This window comes from Mytilus trossulus, chromosome 4 (assembly GCF_036588685.1).
Source record: "Mytilus trossulus isolate FHL-02 chromosome 4, PNRI_Mtr1.1.1.hap1, whole genome shotgun sequence".
Classification (NCBI taxonomy): domain Eukaryota; kingdom Metazoa; phylum Mollusca; class Bivalvia; order Mytilida; family Mytilidae; genus Mytilus; species Mytilus trossulus.
Window position 1 is genome coordinate 45,512,978 of NC_086376.1, and position 19,611 is coordinate 45,532,588.

The window sequence follows — 19,611 nt, forward strand, 5'->3', positions numbered from 1 at the left end:
CTATTGATGAATTAATTCGATATCATGTTATTTATTTTATTTTTATACATGTTTATAAATATGATATATAAAAAAACATATATATATAGTTGTTTGTCAATTTTACACAGCGAATGATACGTTGATGAAAGTCCATGAAATGAATTTTGAAAGTTGTACTTCCTTTGTCTTTCCAATTTTTGGTTGGGGCGCCTGATGAAGATAAATCCAACAAAGCCATTCGGACGCACTGAGTTCAGACTGTTTTTTTCTTTCATTTTTATCACAGATTTATGCCATATCTCACCCTAGCTGTGCAAGGTAACTCTGAAAATGATTATATTTTCTATTTTCAACATCTTCTCATTACTTAAATATAAAAAAAGAAGATGTGGTATGATTGCCAATGAGACAACTATCAACAAAAGACCAAAATGACACAAACATTAACAACTATAGGTCACCGTGCGGCCTTTAACAATGAGCAAAGCCCATACCGCATAGTCCGCTATTAAAGGCCCCGATAAGACCATGTTAAACCATTCAAACGAGAAAGCTAACGGCCTTATTTATGTTAAAAAAAAAAATTGAACGAAAAACAAAAACAAACGACAACCAACGAATTACAGGCTCCTGACTTGGGACAGGCACATACATAAATAATATATATTTACTAGAATTTTAAAAGATCTGTGAAATATAAAAAGATTTTGGTCTGCATGATTTTCTACATACAAATTATAAGAAACAATGACAGATGCTTGCTTACGCTCATTTTTTTTTATAATTGTAACAAGTGTGGACACAGATGAGTGCATGAGGATAGTATGTTTGGATGTTTGACAGTGTCTTATGACAAATTGAGTTCAATGTTTTTACTATATGGTGTTATTAACTGTGTTGCACGGTGACAACCGATCTGAGCATTAGGAGTGTTATTTTATTTTATATGTTTAAGACAGGTATGGCGGAGACAGTAATTGCATTAGTTACCAAATGATTATGATAGAATATGTTCTACATCTTTGATTTTGGATACATTTTGTGGCTAGGAGAGCAGCACATAAAAGATTCATTTTCTCACGTGTTTTTTTCTAAATGGGAGATGATATCCAGATTTGAGAACATACCTATAAGGAGCCTGTAACTCTGTGGTTGTCGTTTATTTATATGTTACATATTAGTGTTTTGTTTATTTTTCTAACATAAATAAGGCCATTAGTTTTCTCGTTTGAATTGTTTTATATTGTCATTCTTGGGCCTTTTCTAGCGGAACATGCGGTATTGGCTTTGCTCATTGTTTATGACCGTACGATGACCTGTAGTTGTTAATTTCTGTGTCGATTTGGTTTCTTGTGAAGAATTGTCTCATTGGCAATCATACCACATCTTTTTTATATGTATTTGCTTACTATTGGTATGGTTCTTTTTATATTACTTTGTGGTGGATCGTCAGTATCATCAGTAATAAAAATTGCTTAAATGTCGAATTGTTCCTCATAGTAGAATACATTTATTGGTTTTTATTGTAACAACACACATACGTTTGACACAACAGTCAAAGGGACATAACTGATTCCATAAACAACCTCCTCTGTGTATTGGTTATTTTAATGTGCAGTGGCAAGGATGTTACCACTAGAATAAAGCTCAAGACTCGTCTAAACATCAACCCAACAATGTTAGATCTGTAAATTTGCTTTCGCAAATTTTTGGTTCTTCCCTCGCCGGGATTCGAACCCATGCTACTACCAAATCGCCTGCACTGCAGCCGTCCCGCTAGACCACACGACCATATATATATATATATATATATATAAGGACCGAAATATTGCCTAGCAATAGGACACTTTTCTTTACTCTTTTGATGTCATTCCCAACCAGAATGCTTTGCACTTATTTTTTATTTTTTCATGTCTTCTACGGGTTTGGTCAATGTTTAAATTTTCTTTGGGGTAATTTTTTGATTGGTTAAAATAATTATGATAATTATGATCAGCTGAATAGGATAATATCAAAGGTCATTGGTTTTTATTTTCCAAATTGTGACTTTTAAGAGTTATTACTACATAAATTCATCAATTATTGGGTACAATTAATTTTGCCGGATTTTGTCATTTTAGACCGTAAATGCGCTTTTAACTTTTGCGATATTGAGATAAACTTTTTTGTAAAAACAAATCAGTTGAAGTTATTGGGGTGATAATCCTGGCGCATTTTTAGCAATAATAAACGCATCACAATATTTTCAGAATTTACAGTAGACGGTATGAGTTTGGGCGCACTACGCTTGCGCACATTTGGGGATTAAAATGTTTTACGTTTGCGCGCATTCATTTTACAGGTAAACTGAGGTAAACATATAAATAAAAATTAAATTAAATTATAATTGACTAGATTATTTTTAATTTTGAAAATATTTCTTAATTCAAACTATATATTGTTCACAAGGATTTGTATAGTGTATACAAATCCTTGATTGTTCATATTGAATTATAAAACCAATTATAAAGTGATCATTATAAACTCCGTAGTATAGCTTAATACATGTAACAAGTATTATTACCTGTATTTTACCTGAGTTTACCTGTAACAAAAAATGCGCGCAATTGTAATCAAAAGCTGCGCGCAAACGTAATGATTTTTGCGCGCAAATGTAATGGTAATGCGCGCAAACTTAATGCACCGATGAGTTTTGCTCATTGTTGAAGACCGTTCAGTGACCTTCTTTTGCTTACAATCTACTTCATCTAGTTTTTGATGTATAGTAGTCTGATTGACAATTATAAAACCCTTATTTTTATATCAAAGACATAACTTTTTACCCCTGCATCACAATCATTTAACTTAAAAATACGAAATGAATCAATGCATCACATGCGTTCATGATCGATTTTATCTGATCCTTTTATGTTCTATATTCAGAGAAAATTAGTTCCTTTATTTAAATATAGTAAAAATATTGCAAGGCAAAAGAATGCACGTGCTTGCCATATGCCAAATATTTATAATATAAGGTAACAAAAAGAATAGAACATAAACGAATTGATGAAAAGCACTCGCCAGTATAACAGTCTGTCAAGAGCCATGAAAGATTTATTTAAGCTTTTAGAATTATAACAAATTAGAAATGTATTGAAAATTTTTTTTAAAAAATCCTGTTAGTTTTCTAGCTATGCATGCAGTATGGATGTTTCACTCGTACTTTGTCATGTATATATGTTAACCGTTTGCGTCATTTGGTTTCTGGTGGGGAGTTATTTCACTGGCATGTGCAATCATACCACATCTTATTTTCATGTTCGTGTACAAGAATGCGGGAGATGGAGATAAATGAGGCCCCTCATGGGGGGGGGGGGTGGGGTCCTAGTAATCACATAATCACCATTTTTTTGCCAATATAATCACATAATCATTAAATATTTGCTTATCTTTAGTAATCAAATAATCATAAACTAAAAATACAGTCCTAGGTAATCAAATAATCATGAAATATTTGGCTTAATAATCAAATAATCATAAAAAAAACGGCCAAGTAATCACATAATCAAAAACCCCATGAGGGCCCTCATAAATAAACTCATTATAGTTACCAGGATTGAAATTTTGTATTTGCGCCAGATCGTGTTTCGTCTACAAAATACGCTTTTATCTAAAAAAGTTTAAAAGGCCAAATAAAGTACGAAGTTCAGTGAAGAGCATTGAGGACTGACAATTTCTAAAAGTTTTACCAAATACAGCTAAAGTAATCTATTCTTGAGGTAGAAAAGCCTTATTATTTTAAAAAAAAATCAAAGTTTTGTTAACAGTTAATTTATAATTTCTAAAACTTTTGCCAACTACAGCTAAAGTAATCTATTCCTGAGGTAGAAAAGCTTTATTATTTCAAAAATTTAAAGTTTGGTTAACAGTTAATTTATTATTATAACCATATCAATGATAATTCACGTCAACACATAATTGCTGACTATTTGGCTGGTGATACACCAGAAGGGGGATCCACCAGCAATGTCATTCACCCGTTCAGTGGAGCAGACACAATCATTATTAAAAAGTTGCATCTGTATGAAATGTATCTTCGCCTTTTCGGCTTTTATGTCTTTTATTTTTCTCAGAATTACCTGTATACTGATTAAAATTCTTGAAGGATGTATATAATTTTATTGATAAGTTTTAATAAAGCGTTTTCCTCATTCCAGTTAAATGTCCTGTTAGTTGCTGATAGCTTGGTTCCGTTGCCTTGTGTGTTCTTGTACTGATCAATCTGCAAATAGGAAAGAAGTACTTGACTCTTATCGCTAACAAAATTAAGCATGCTTTTTCAAGTGAAATAAGGATATAAATGAACATTAAATATATGGTTAAGAAAAACGTTTTCTGATTGCAGACTTTTGTTTCCTACCCAGAAGGAAAACAGTAGTTCAAATATGATTTGTGGTTTATCTTAAAGGAAACAGATGTTTAATACGGATAAAAAATTGAGAAATAACAGAAAATAATAATAATAGTTTTAATTTTTATATGGCACAAATGTAAACCAACAGATTTGGGTATTCACCTCCAACGACACATTTAGTAATATTTTGCTGTTTTAAAAAACAGAAAATAAATTACTAGCGTTTATATGTTCCAACAAATTGGTAAATAGTTTTTTTTTTCATTTCATATTAGCGCATAATTTACTTCAACGTCTTGTATTATTGGTTACTGTTCTAGAATAATTATTGTTTATAATTAAAAAGACCAGACATGCACGTATAGTCCGCACATAAATTACATTTGTCTTTTTACTTACAATATTTTACTGGCAAGTAGCTGGGGTATCAAAGATTGTTGCGTCTGGAATTCCCTCTTCGAACCCATAAACATCGGTAGATGCTTGATGAAATAATAATAAATCTTTGATAATAAGTCAGATTATAGTAAATGCAACTATATATACACAAGTTGAAAATGGTACTATACTAATATTCAATGTCAACTATGCGTGACAAGAAGATGTTTATTTAGAAAGAAACTACTAACTCCGCTTTGTATTATACCGAAATTATAAAAAAAAAGAAGAGGTGGTATGATTGCCAATGAGACAGTTATCCACAAAAGACCAAAATGACACAAACATTAACAACTATAATAGGTCACCATACGGCCTTCGAAACTCTTGATTCGGATTTTAAATAGACTCACATTCTTCGATTGATATATATTGATACAACTATTACGCATTTTTTCTTCTGCAAACCAATAAATACTTGTTCTTAGTTGCTTAACAAAACGATGACGTAACTGTGGCTACAACCGCAATGACCGTTTTTGAGGTTTCTAACATCCTGTTCGACTTTAGACAACTAAAACTTCTGACATCATGACATATTTTATCGAGCCTTATTATTTCTAAGTTCCCATAATACGTCATTGTTACGAATAGACCTTTATGATGGACAATTAAAATTAAAATAAAAATGAAAAGAGAATTTAGTACGGATTGACAATCATGAACTCTCAAAATCCGAATTTAAATTTCTGACTAACACAAAGTATATGAAAGCAATTGACTACACAATAGTCGGGTATCTGCTATGTCTGGTATGTTGAAAATTTACTGGATAAGGGTAGTCACCATAGAATGATATTCCTTCATGTCGCTAAAGTAGATTCAAATTCATTTTTAAACCACAATACAAACGAAAGTTTTTTGTCTGAAGAATGACAACTCATATGTTCATTGTGTTTTATGGATATAGGAAGATGTGGTGTGAGTGCCAATGGGACATCTCTCCATCCATTACAATTTAAATAAAAGTAAACCATTATAGGTCATTATACGGCTTTCAACACGGAGCCTTGGCTCACACCGAACAACAAGCTATAAAGGGCCCCCAAAATTACTAGTGTAAAACCATTCAAACAGGAAAACCAACAGTCTAATCTATATAAACAAAACGAGAAATGAGAAACACGTATAAATTACATAAACAAACGACAACTACTACACATCAGATTCCTGACTTAGGACAAGTGCAAACATTTGCAGCGGGATTAAATGTATTTTATGTTCATATTAGTAATATTGGACCAACATTTTACGGTTGCCATCTTAATAATTATATAAAAAAATGAATATTTGATGTGATACCCACAGGAGAGTCACCCATCAAAGAAAATAATGTTTAAACAATAAAATGAAAATATCTCTTGGATATATGTTGGTAATGTTTCGACATTTTTTATTTATTATTCATTCTAAGGCTAAAAAGATCATTACTGTCATTACAGAAAGCCAGTTAATTTATTTTTTTTAGTTTTTACATCCCTTTCCATGGATTGATTTACACTTTTGGTTATGGTTCTTCAAGTAATATATGCGATGGACAGTAGATCTAAGCATACATTACCTCCATCGTTAATAGCAGCAAGTTTGAAGTTGATTGGAATACATTCCCCGTCAGTCACAGTCAATACACCATCTCCAAGTTCCATAGTATTTGAAATTTCGTATGTTGTTGTTGCAATTTTGTTGGCTCCCGTCCCGACAAAAGATTGAAACAACACTACAGCAGAATCTACAAAAAAGACTGGTTTTACACAAAAACATTTACTTTTGTAGTGAATCAAACCGACCTGCCTATTAATTTAGAGGTTCAGTCATACCACACTACTGGTAATTAAAAAAAAATTGAATGCAGTTTTTTTTTGCAATATGAAATATAAGCTACATACATTTTGTACTAGTATATCATTTTGATATCTCATTTCGAAATTCAAATGGTCCGGTCCTTGTATGTCTATAATTATAATCCTAAACGGAAGCACTATTTAACATGCTGTATATGATTGAAATGAATTTTTGGGAAAAAGACGAATGACGTGCAAGATGTTTAATTTTTTGTTTGAACTAGCTACTTCCACTTTTATGGTTACTTGCCTGGTACACACCAAGGGAAACCTGTTGTAATTGGTATTTTCTCACAAACATTGTTAGCAACATAGTACTCAACACTCTAAAATAAAAATATATAAATAAAAATCGATAATATTTTGTCTGAAAGATATCGTTAAAAAGAAAAACAGACATATATATGTACAACATATTTTCAAACGGATATCGTTTGCTTCAGTTTCACTAAGAAAAATACTTTTTAATTTTAGTTTCTTGTGTATAATTCGGAGTTTAGTATGACGTCCATTATCACTGTACTAGTATACATATTTTTACGGGGTCAGCCGAAGGACACCTACGGGTGCGGGAATTTTCACTACATTGAAGACCCATTGGTGGCCTTCGGCTGTTGTCTGCTCTATGGTCGGGTTGTTGTCGCTTTGACACATTCCCCATTTCCTTTCTCAATTTTATACTTCTACTTATATGGAATGGGCATTTGAAGAAAAAAATGATAGCTTTACTTCATTTATATAGTTACACAGATTAAACTGCAGCGTAATTGAATGAGGATTCGGTCATCTACTAGTATATAAAGCGATCTTGCACTGTACGTTTTCGTTGATTCCAAAAGGTCGACAAAAACGCTAAACAAGTACAAGTAAATAACAATCAAAACCAAGGAGTAAACAAAGACTAAAAAACCAACAAAGGACATTTACAGTTATAAATAAAAAATAAGAAACAAAACGAACTCCACTAAAAACCGGGAGTGAAATCAGGTGCTCCGGAAGGGTAAGCATTTCCTGCGCCGTATACGGCACCCGTCGTGTTATTTCTTTGTTCTGTTCGGTAAAGATGGAAGGTTATTATGACTGAGAAAGAATATCAGATATGATTTTGCATGTATAAAACACAGGCACTTGTTTTCTATCCCTACTATCCCTATATATAGGGATAGTAGATCTTCCCATGGATAGAAAACAAGTGCCTAGGGATAGTAGATCTTCCCATGGATAGAAAACAAGTGCCTAGGGATAGTAGATCTTCCCATGGATAGAAAACAAGTGCCTAGGGATAGTAGATCTTCCCATGGATAGAAAACAAGTGCCTAGGGATAGTAGATCTTCCCATGGATAGAAAACAAGTGCCTAGGGATAGTAGATCTTCCCATGGATAGAAAACAAGTGCCTGTGGTATAAAACCAATAATTGTTCACGAGACGATTGTCTCTCAGCTCATGCAAAAGTATAAAAGGAGAACACTGCTGAAAAAAGTAAAATCACAAAAATACTGAACTACGTGGAAAATTTAGAAAGTCCCTAAACAACTGGCAAAATCAAAAGCTCATACACATCAAATAAATGGATAGCAACTGTCATATTTCTTACTTGTTACTTGTTACAGGCATTTTCTTATGTACAAGATGGTGGATTAAACCTTTTTTTATAGCTAGCTAAACCTCTCACTTGTATGAGAGTCAATTATATTGACAACGTTATGTGAACAAAGCAAACAGACACAACAAGTAAAAAAATGTCAAAAATAGGGGTACAGCAGTCAACATTGTGTTATAATCTCAATCACAATGAAAACAAACAGATATGTAACAAAGAAGCACAAAAAGGGCTTATAGACAAAGAGCAAGAAAAAAAATATATTAGCACACTAACATAATGACGAGGATTTATAAGTACAGAGGCACGTCTTATGTATCAAAGAAACACAAAAAAGCATATAGACAAAGCACATTAGCAAAAAGAAAGACAAGAATACATTTTTTTTACCATATTTTACCATAGAACATTTACACAATAACGGGATGTATAAGTACAAAGCCAAGTTAAATTAATATCACAAAAAAACCTAAACAATATAAAAGTAATATTGATAAAGACAAATAAAAGAATACTATAAAACAAATAAAAGAATACTATAAAACAAATAAAAGAATACTATAAAACAAATAAAAGAATACTATAAAACAAATAACGTCATTAGAATGTACATGTATCAAATATACTGTGCTTAAACGGCCGTGGGTAACTTAAGTTAAATATATCGGCAGGAAGTTTCTTACTATGATGGTTCTAAAACGGGTTACGTTTTGTCGTAAATTCGTTTCTGGTGTTTTAAAAGTAAAAGAATTGGAACGCATTTAAGGGTTCTTTATAGTTTAAAGTAATAAATGTAAAAAAACAAAAAGTATTCTGGCCATACTAGGACTAGATTACCTCATCTTGATTTAAAAAAAACCCATCACTGACTCTATTAAGACGAACGGAATGTTCATTAAATGGAGTGCCTCCTCAAGTCTTATTGCACATTTTGATTTGACTATCCATTTAAAATCATATGTATACTTTACTTACATTGTCGTAATCTTGCAGTGAAAACTCTTGACTTTTCACTCCTTTTCTTGACATCTTCATATTTGATGCAATTTTCTTCATATTAAGACGAACGGAATGTTCATTAAATGGAGTGCCTCCTCAAGTCTTATTGCACATTTTGATTTGACTATCCATTTAAAATCATATGTATACTTTACTTACATTGTCGTAATCTTGCAGTGAAAACTCTTGACTTTTCACTCCTTTTCTTGACATCTTCATATTTGATGCAATTTTCTTCAGATTTGCATCGAACGAAACATCGACATATACCTAGGGACAAAAAGAAATATAACCCATACGATACAGTATATATGTTACAGTGAATTTGTATAATCAGTGATTATGTAGAATCCCTGAAATTTTCAGGGATTATGTAGAATCACTGGCTAGTTTAGTGATTATGTAGAATCCCTGAAATTTTCAGAGATTATGTATACTCACTAGAAAACACGTCACGGATTCTACATAATAACTGAAATGAAGAAATAGTTGTATTTATAAAGAAAGTTAATAAAAATAAAATAATTTATTCTATAAAATGACATAAACACATCATAATAAAGTAACAAAATTATAACAATATATAAAAATGATAAACCCATTTTTTTTTAAAAGTTAGGCACACTATATTAAAATGTTAAACACAATATATTAAAATAATATGCTTCACATCTGTTTTACCACAATATCCACATTTTAAAAATCCTTCTCCTGCGCATATCGAATCAGATTTTATCAACACGCCTAAGAAAAATAAAAAGTTCAGTAAACACATGCGAAGGTAACCCCCCCCCCCCCCCCCCCCCCCCCAAATGGAAATTTTCAACCTTGAACTGGTTCGAGCAAGAAAGATAAAGATACCATTGTTTTGGGGTCAGGCAATATCCATTTTTAGACCCTTTTTTTTTTAGAATTGCCACTATGTTTTTTGGGTTTCCCTTTTCTTTTTTATCCTATCGAATTGAGAATATGCAAGCTTCCTCTTAAAGTTTGTTCTATTTTAATCCCAAGTTCTGCCTGTTTTTCTTTACATTTAGATGCCTAAGTTCTCACAGTTTGATTTTCTTGCAAATTGTTCTTTGAACAAAAAAAACACACAAAACAGTTGTTCCATAATCTACTTCACCATTTGCTTTACATGTATCACAAATAACATGCTTGTGGATTTACAAATAGAGCATGAATATCCATTTGACGATGGCTTTTAATAAACAAACAATACATGTAAAGCTATCGTTATATAAGGGAAGGTTAATATTTTTGATTTTGAAGTCTTCAACTATATCTCTTAACCTTGTGTTGGTTACATCTTTTAGATCATCCTATGTGTTTAAAAGCTAAATTATTTCATCTGGTAAGGAAAATGAAAGAAACTTAAAATTATAATTTGTCTATATTAATTTTGTTTATTAAACAGTCAAAGGACCATTAAATCATTCATAATCCCTGAAATCATATTAGGGAATTTGTAGAATAATTATTAAAATGTTCAGTGATTATGTAAAATCACTGGTCATTTTCAGGGATTATATATAATTACTAATGATTTTAGTGATTCTACATATTCCCTGAAAAATCAGGGATTCTACATAATCCCTGATTATACAAATTCACTGTTACATATATATATGCAAATTTTCATCAACTTGTAAATACAGGTTCAAAACTGTATCGTATGCCCTTAATGTTTAATAATACCTGAGAGATTGGTTCAAAAAAAAAGTTCGATCTTAAGTTGTACAGTTATAACCCTGTCCCAGGTTAGGGGAGGGTTGGGATCCCGCTAACATGTTTAACCCCTCCACATTATGTATGTATGTGCCTGTTCCAAGCCAGGAGTCTGCAATTCAGTGGTTGTCGTTTGTTAATGTGTTACATATTTGTGTTTCGTTAATTTTTTATACAAATAAGGCCATTAGTTTTCTCGGGGTCTTTTATAGCTGACTATGCGGTATGGGCTTTGCTCATTGTTGAAGGCCGTACGGTTACTTATTGTTAATTTTTGTATCATTTTAGTCTCTTGTAGAGAGAGCTGTCTCATTGGCATTTATACCACATCTTCTTTTTTATATTATAAATACAAAATACTATTTCCTTACCTTGTCAGTAGATTCCATCGACACCAATTGATACGCATGCCACTGGCGAGGTAAACAGCAAATGCTTCCAGTAGTTGGCTGGCACATGGCAATGAAAGTAAATATCAATACAAGGGGGTACATATTCATCTTCGCCATCATTCTCTTTAACTAAGACTAATGAATGTATACTTATAAAGTCAAGTAACTTATAAAACCGTTCGATCGGACGGTGCACTTACAAATCAAATTACTGCGGATTTCCTTCACGTGACAAAATTATTTTATAGGTTATCTCAGAAAAAATTTATATCCGATCGGACGTCCCACACCAACAAAAGGATATTGTAGTAATCAGCATATACGTATATTGAGGAACTGAATGGTTTACTTATGGTTGGTCGGAAATCAAAATAAAATGTCATATTTTCCACTATAGATTTTGTAATTTGAAAGATCTAATTGACATAATTTCAAGTACTTTAAACATATTGTTATAATATAGGGCTATAGGAAATAAGAAATACAATCAAAGCAGTATTAACAAAAGTTCCAAGTGACTCAAAGTCTAGTATTTTCTTCCCAAAACCTACCAGATAGCCAAAACACACATCAAATAAAAACACACAACAAATATAAACGACAAATTATTTCAGTTTGACGCCATTGGTAACTTCTATGTTATTTGGTTTCTGGTGGAGAGTTGTCTCGTTTGCAATCATACCACATTTTCTTATTTTTATGTCGTAATTATGGGGGAAAAAATACCGCCAATATTTCATAAAAATCCTTGACGGTATTAACATTCTTATTAAATCTTCGCTTTTGGCTCAGTTAACCAATCGATAAAGGTAGTTCCTCTTGTTGCTGTTTAAAAATTGCAGTTGCATGGTGTTTTACTTACTTCATTTCATTTGGTTTCTATTTGAGAGTTGTCCCATTAGCAATCATACCACATTTAATTATTATCATATACATCAAATGAATATGAAAAAAACTACCGCCAATGTTTCATAAAATTCTTTGACCGTATGACAAGGTATGTTTTTTAATCATTGCACTGCATTGCACAAAATTATGTAGGTCTTGAATAGGTGTACAGAAAATAGAATAATTGTTAAAAGACTCGAAGAATAAATACGACTAATACATGAAGATAAGAGAACAAAAGGCTAAAAAATTGAAAAAATTAAGGGGTGTTGAAATATGAATAAAAAAGTTTTCTATTTTGAAATGTTTCGTATGTTTCATGTTAGTGTCTCTTATTGTCGTCTAGATTCGGTATGGTTTTTTGTTTTCGTTGTTGAAGGTCGTACGTTTATATATAATCAGCCATATTGTGCACAAGGAAAATTAAGTGATGGATAAACAGAGATGCATGTGAGGTATTTATACGCCATGGAGACAGCAACCCAACTACAAAAAATAAAAGGTAGATAACTTGAGGGAGACGGGAGGTCTTCAACAACAGACAGATCTGTGTAATTACAACAAGTCTAATAAGTACTAACAACTTTATATAAAATTTGCTGACAGCAATGTTCACAGAAAATTAAATGTGGAATAGATGGAGAATCAGATGTTGTCTTTTTATGGGACAGCAGTCCAACGACAAAAAAAACCCCGGCTTGGTGCATACAAACAGTCTTTTGGAAATAAACACAATTTGCAAAAATAGTTAACATTTGCGCATCATTCATCCATATCTGTCAGATATAATTACATATTCGCTTCGCTGTAACAAAATATACAGAGAAAACTCGTGCTCATGCATGGACCATTTATTCAGAGCATACGTAGTGGGAAAAGTTAAAGGAAGAAATCAGAAAAGTCCAAGAGACGACAAACAACATTCGAATGTCAACGACATTGCGGTCGCAACATTGTGACGTTGTCCAGCTGAGGTACCTTGGCGACGTTCAGTAGAGTTGTCGCTTTAGTAGTAAAGAGAACGCTTATATTGGAACTTCAATTTTTTTTGAAAAAAATCAACTATTCTTAAAGATGGAGAGTATTTCAATTTCAAGACTTGACTTAATCTTGAAGCAGTTTATTAGGTATGTATTTAGTTACCATTTATTTGTGGATATTAACTTTATAAGTTAGTATTTTAATAAACTATTCTTCAAAGACTTAAGGCGATAAAAATGAACGTAGTTTGGCATGGTTTTCAAAGTAAAATGCATCAGAGGCTTCTGACAAGATAATAATGTTTTACTAGAAACTAAAGAAAAATATCATTGATAGTTATACAGCTTATCATAAAAACATCGGTTAATCTTCCGTATAACATTATTTTATTTATTACCAATTTTTGATTATTATTGTTTTCTTTTAGAATTGACCAGTATAAAGGATACTGTAGGCTTTTGAAGGAATATGCAATGGAAGCATTTACAGTAAATGGAATGCCAGCACCAATATATGTAGCGAAGAGAATGGCATATTCCCAGGAAAATGACTATTTCGGTATTCTTGTTAATCATTCAATTTGTAATGTTACAAATATTGTTTCGAATCGAATAAGTTAATAATTTTCACCTTTGAGCATATATCTTTGAAATAATTCAAATATAATGAATTCGAAATGTGACCCCCCCCCCCCCCCCCCCCCCCCTAAAAAAGTATAAGTGATGAAAAAAATGAGAATGGAAATTGGAAATGTATCAAAGAGACAACAACCTGACCATAGAACAGACAACAGCAGAAGGTCACCAATAGGTCTTCAATGCAGCTAGAAATTCCCGCACCCTTTAACCTTTTTGAGCCTTAATGACTAAAACCCGTTTGTAGTACTAAAGAAATGGTCCGACTTATGTTTGGAATCTCTTAAATTATATATTGATTTGTATGCTCCTATATTATTTGGAGATGCCTTCTGATCTTTGATTGTATTAACATACTATCCACACTGATATGTGTCCACACTTGTTAAGCATGTTAAGGCGAAGTGTACGTAATTAACTACACAATGTATTCCGTAAAAGGCGTGCAATTACGTACACTTCGCCTTATAAGTAAATTGTATTTAAATAAAAAAAGAAGAAACATAACATTGCTTTAATTAAATATGTAGACAGCTCTGCAGTCTATATAAAATTATTTCATATATTTTGTATGGACTGTGGATTATTGATAACTTGTTTATGTATATTATATATTATTATTTGACAGGTATGGTTGAAATGAAGGACTTGTTGGTGCCACTTTGTAACACCGCCTATCTTCTAAACTGTCAGACACCAGACAATGCTGTCATGAAAGAAAGGATACCAAACTTTGACGTGACGTGAGTACATGTATAAGATGATTATACAATCACAAATGGTATACTGTTAACGTGTTTAATTGTATATTATTAAATGTTTTATATAAGCTAGCTGTAGAACTTTGCTTTAACAACATATTCAAGAGAAAGTCTTTAGATACAGATCGCAAAATATCATTGACATCACCAAATTATCTTAACCCGCATTTCATTCTGCTTTCAGATTTGATTCTAGTATTTGTCAAGATATTATAATAATGGAGAAGGAAGTGAGTCGTAAAATAAGGAGTCATATCATATGCCTGGAGGGACTCAGGGATTTACAGAAAGTAAGTTATAAGAACTACTATATATATATTAAAGTAACATGTTAATAAAATAAAGAAAAGAAAACACAAGACTGGACATCGTACGATTATAGATTCGGACATTTATAAAACATCAAATGAATTACATTTATAGTGTTAAATCAAGTTGCCATCATTTAACTAACTCCCCTTTAAAAATTGGACTGATACTCTGAATCTGAAACTTTATCGGAAAGGATTAGGTCCGGTAAGACCCCTTTTTGGCCCCAAAATATAGCAGTTTTACCAAATTGTTAAAAAGTAAACTTTTAGTTATTTATTGGACAGTAGAATGCTTCTGTTACATAAATATGGACTGTTTTTTGACATAACAATGCACATATATAGGGTACTAGCACCATTAAGTCATGCTAAATTACTGAAATCTTCACAATTTTAGCATTTTAGTTAAAATTTAGACGGTTTTCGTGTAAAACGAAAGTGGCCGCATTCGTGTTCATCCTTATTATTAAAATGTAAGTTGTATTTGTTGATAATACATAACATATATAAAGGTTGAGGATGGACACGGATGCGGCCACTTTCAGTTTTGACAAAAAACATCTGAAAAGTGACATTTTTCGGCATATTTTGTAGATTTTTCATATTTAAGCTTGAATCGGATGGTTTTTCATGACAAAACCAGTTAAAATCTTTAACATTAACTAATATAATCAAATAAAATAGACACTTAAGTGTTTAAAAAGTGGTCAAAATCGTCCTTCAGATGAACCTGAAATTTGAGGCCAAAATCGGTCCTTACCGGACCTACTCCTTTTTAAATGAATCATAAAGAGAAATATTGTGGAAAAAGTCCTCCTGATGACGTCATCAAAACGAGCTTGGAATTAATTTGAGATTTCAATGATTTTGAATATGCATGTAGTTAATATTTGGACACAACCCTTTATTTCTTAAACTTATATGTACAGTCTTTGATTTTTATTCTTTCAAGGATTGTTGGTTCTGGGAAAAACGCCTGAAACACAGGAACAATAGAATGGACACTTTCTTGGAGAAAAACACAGATGACGGACAAGATGTTACTAGTAAGAGTCAACGCAAATATGATAACCTAGTATCAAAGCAGAGTGAGGTAGCAAAACGTTACAAAGCTATACTGGTTTGCTTCCAAGAAAAAATGGAAGATGAGAAGAAACTGAGGACAGCTGTTTTGCAGGTAAAATATGTTTAACTTGCTGTAAACTATGTCCATCAATTTTCTGTTCACAGATTATTTTCTTTTTCTTTATTTTTAATGACGTTTATGGAAATTATTTAGTCAGGTTGTCAAAATGAACACCAGGCAACACATCTGGTGTTCCTGTTTAAAATTTGTTGGTCCTGCATTAATAGAAATTTACAACTAATTATAAAAGATGAGAATAAAATTTTAGTCACTAGTAACTAATCCAAGGTCAAAGGCGAAAACAAAATCGTTAGTTTACCTTTTGAAAATTGACTCGTTTTGACTTAGTGAAGGAACTTTAGGATAAATTTGTCCCTGTTATTTTTTAATGTCGGTTCCAATATTATCGAAGACGGGCGGGGCGAGAGATAAAGACAATTGACTAAAATGTAAATAATGAATGTAGCTGCAGCAGACGACACACATTTTTGTCCAGAGGAATTTAGGAGCCTTACCAACTGTTTATTGTAATTCCTTTTGAGTTCGTTAGTTACTATCAGGTTTCTTAGGTTATATTTATCATTAAAAGTGTGCAAAACACATATTTTCAAACTTATTGTTTTTTTATATAGAAAGTGGCTGCCATCCGGGAAAAGTTGTCATCTACCATGAAAGAAAGCTTAATCCATGCCTACAGTGACATGATACAGGCTGCATACATGGCAACGGAACAAGAAGGGTATGAACTTTCATGGTTGTTGTGATAATTTCCTCTAGAATAGTATGTGTCTGTGGTAGAATATATCTTATATTGATCTATATCTAATAGTAGTATGCTTGAATATGGTGTTTATTAGCTTTTGAATGAATTGCCCAACGAACAGTTAAAAAATATCAGGTCATTCTACAATGTTGCTTGACATGAATTAAAAGAGTACAATAGAATCAGTAAGACCTCCAGTTTCATGTGTGGAACTGTAGATGAATTTGATCTTAAGCAATGATTTTTTTCTTCAGATTTAACTTGGTTGATCAACAACTAATAGCAGTTAATATTGATGGCATCGTTGATAAGTTATATGAGATAACATCAGCCACCTACAACACACCAGTACCTGAGGTTTGTAGTTTGTATACTTCGTCAAGTACGACCCGAAGTACTGATCTTTACTGAAACATTATCATTCACACAGATACAAATTAAATCTAAAAACGTCCGTATTTTTTTTAAATAGGCGGATCCAGGGGGGGGGGGGATCGACCTCCTCATTTGTGGGGAAAATTTGGTTGATTAAATAGGAAAACACTGAAGCAATACTGGAGACCCCTTATTACAAACACTTTTGGATTCGCCACTGTCTTATTATATTTATTGGAGATTATTTGTACGAGAATTCAAATGAAATTTCTTATATTTTAAGCAAGGACTATTTGTGATCAATATAACGTGTTGTACAGAAACGTATCAAATTCTTGCAAAACTTTAACTGTAAAACAACTTCTAAACTTATGTAATTTTCTCAAAATTAAAGTATCATCATGCAGTTTTCAGTTTAAATGAAAGATAATATGCAAGATTTGTTTTGTAGGATTTTATCCAAGCTACTGGATCATACGAAAAGTTGGCCGATATATATTACAAGAAGTGTGATTTTGAAGTGCTGGGAATAAAGAATGCAAACTTCTTCAGAAAATCTTCTGAGAAAAAATCTTTGTTTGAAAAAAAGGAGAGTGGTGAAGGTAAATCTTTTTTTTGTATATTTACAATATTTTTGGTTTTGGTTTTATTTATATTTTATGTATATTTTAAATTGTAAGTAACTGTAAATAAAGAAAATAATTAATTCGTCCAAATATTTCGAACTGTCGTTTAAGAGTAACTACATATGAAATTTACATAGTAGTATATGTTAGTTGTTATTAACAGATGAATACAGCTAGATTTATAGTGCAAATATATTCAAGCTGTTCAAAGAGATTAAACATTTTAACTACAATTTAGTCTCTTCTATTCAATATTTCATTTTAATTTTTATTTTAGAAGGCTGTTTCTTCCCCATAAATGGCGGAATTCGAATAAATCCAGTTACACGTGATGAAAAAAGCCGAGGAATAACCAACATCAAAGCAGGTTTGTTCAGTATTTATTATTAGGATTGAATGCTACAACCGACCGATTTTGAATTATATCCCGAATAAAATCGAATTGTTTAATCAATTTTCAAAATATTTTTTTAAAAACTGAAAATGAATTGTTTGGATCACACAAATTACATATACTATAGTATCTTGATTCTTCATACAGAAGAATACGACATGAAAAACCTCAATCTTTTTTTAGTTCAAAATGCAGAACCAAGAGTTTGGAAAACCAACATTAATCAAACTTTTCCTTCTTTTACAATTAAAGATTGCCAAATCATAAATCGTGTAAGATTAAGAAGATTTGGTAAATAAATACGAAGATGTGTTATATATATTTTGAAGAAGATGTGGTAGATAAATAACGAGATGTGGCATGATTGTCAATTTTACAACTTGTAGTATTTATTTTATGTTTTTTTTTTATTACAACAGGTTACCAAATCAAATTAAAGTTGTCTTTAATGGAAGGAAATGTGGGTTTTGGGTGGGTCAGACAGAATGCATTCTTTAGGAGGAAGGCATGGGGATTTTATTTCTTAAGATCAGAAGATGCAACAACAACATCAACAAAAGGTGTGACATCAGAAACATCACTCAAAGTTTTTCCAACAACTGAAGTTACCGATAGTTCTTACGATTACAGAGGACAGGGAGATACTCCCTGTGTTATAGCCGAGAACGAAAGCACAGAAAAGAAAGATCAAGAAAATGCAGTGGTAGTACCTATGATCAAGAAAACTATTGCTGAATGCATTGATGAAATTAAACTTGAAGAAAACATATTGGTTGTTTGAATTGAAAAAAAAACACAATTATAAGCCAAATGAATGATTGAATTGTACATATTACTTTTTAATTTTAATAAATTTAATAAAATTTTGAAAAAAGAACGATTGTGTTACTGTTTTTGGAATCTTAGATTTATATATGTTACAGTGAATTTGTATAATCAGTGATTATGTAGAATCCCTGAAATTTTCAGGGATTATGTAGAATCACTGGCTTGTTAAGTGATTATGTAGATTCCCTGAAATTTTCAGAGATTATGTATAATCATTAGAAAAATCGTCAGAGATTCTACATAATTTAACTGAAATGAAGAAATAGTTGTAATCATAAAGAAAGTTAATAAAAATAAAATAATTTATTCTATAAAATCACATAATAATTATAATAAAGTAACAATCAAAGTACTGAAGTACTGAACATCAGAGGACCTCAAGTTGTGTTGAATTATTGATAAATGACAGGTGTTTATATTATACTTGCCGGACAGATATGTTCACCTTACAATATAGTACAAATAATATAATTTGCTATGCTATATATATATATCATATCTGAGATACTGACTTGAACTAGGATACTTAACTTTGTGAATTATCAATG

At 31.7% G+C, this 19,611-nt stretch overlaps 2 protein-coding genes across 3 annotated transcripts; one reads left to right on the forward strand and one right to left on the reverse strand.

The window, feature by feature from the left end:
• Window positions 1–4,125: 4,125 nt before the first annotated feature.
• LOC134715370 (ependymin-related protein 1-like) lies at window positions 4,126–11,582 on the reverse strand. 2 transcript variants are annotated; one of them, XM_063577510.1, is made up of 6 exons: window positions 11,355–11,582; window positions 9,415–9,525; window positions 6,905–6,980; window positions 6,375–6,542; window positions 4,775–4,857; window positions 4,126–4,243 (listed from the first exon to the last, which is right to left on the reverse strand). In XM_063577510.1, the coding sequence occupies exons 1-5, from the start codon at window positions 11,493–11,495 to the stop codon at window positions 4,781–4,783; spliced, it is 573 nt and encodes a 190-aa protein (XP_063433580.1). In that variant the 5' UTR covers window positions 11,496–11,582; the 3' UTR covers window positions 4,126–4,243; window positions 4,775–4,780. The 2 variants fall into 2 exon arrangements, with proteins under 2 accessions (XP_063433580.1, XP_063433581.1); XM_063577511.1 differs by lacking the exons at window positions 9,415–9,525; window positions 11,355–11,582 and adding an exon at window positions 9,232–9,322.
• A 1,071-nt stretch (window positions 11,583–12,653) lies between these two features.
• On the forward strand, window positions 12,654–19,058 carry LOC134715369 (uncharacterized). Its single transcript, XM_063577509.1, has 10 exons — window positions 12,654–13,390; window positions 13,672–13,802; window positions 14,508–14,622; window positions 14,825–14,930; window positions 15,904–16,128; window positions 16,710–16,816; window positions 17,095–17,197; window positions 17,667–17,817; window positions 18,119–18,208; window positions 18,655–19,058. The coding sequence occupies exons 1-10, from the start codon at window positions 13,338–13,340 to the stop codon at window positions 19,014–19,016; spliced, it is 1,443 nt and encodes a 480-aa protein (XP_063433579.1). The 5' UTR covers window positions 12,654–13,337; the 3' UTR covers window positions 19,017–19,058.
• The last annotated feature ends 553 nt before the right edge of the window (window positions 19,059–19,611 follow it).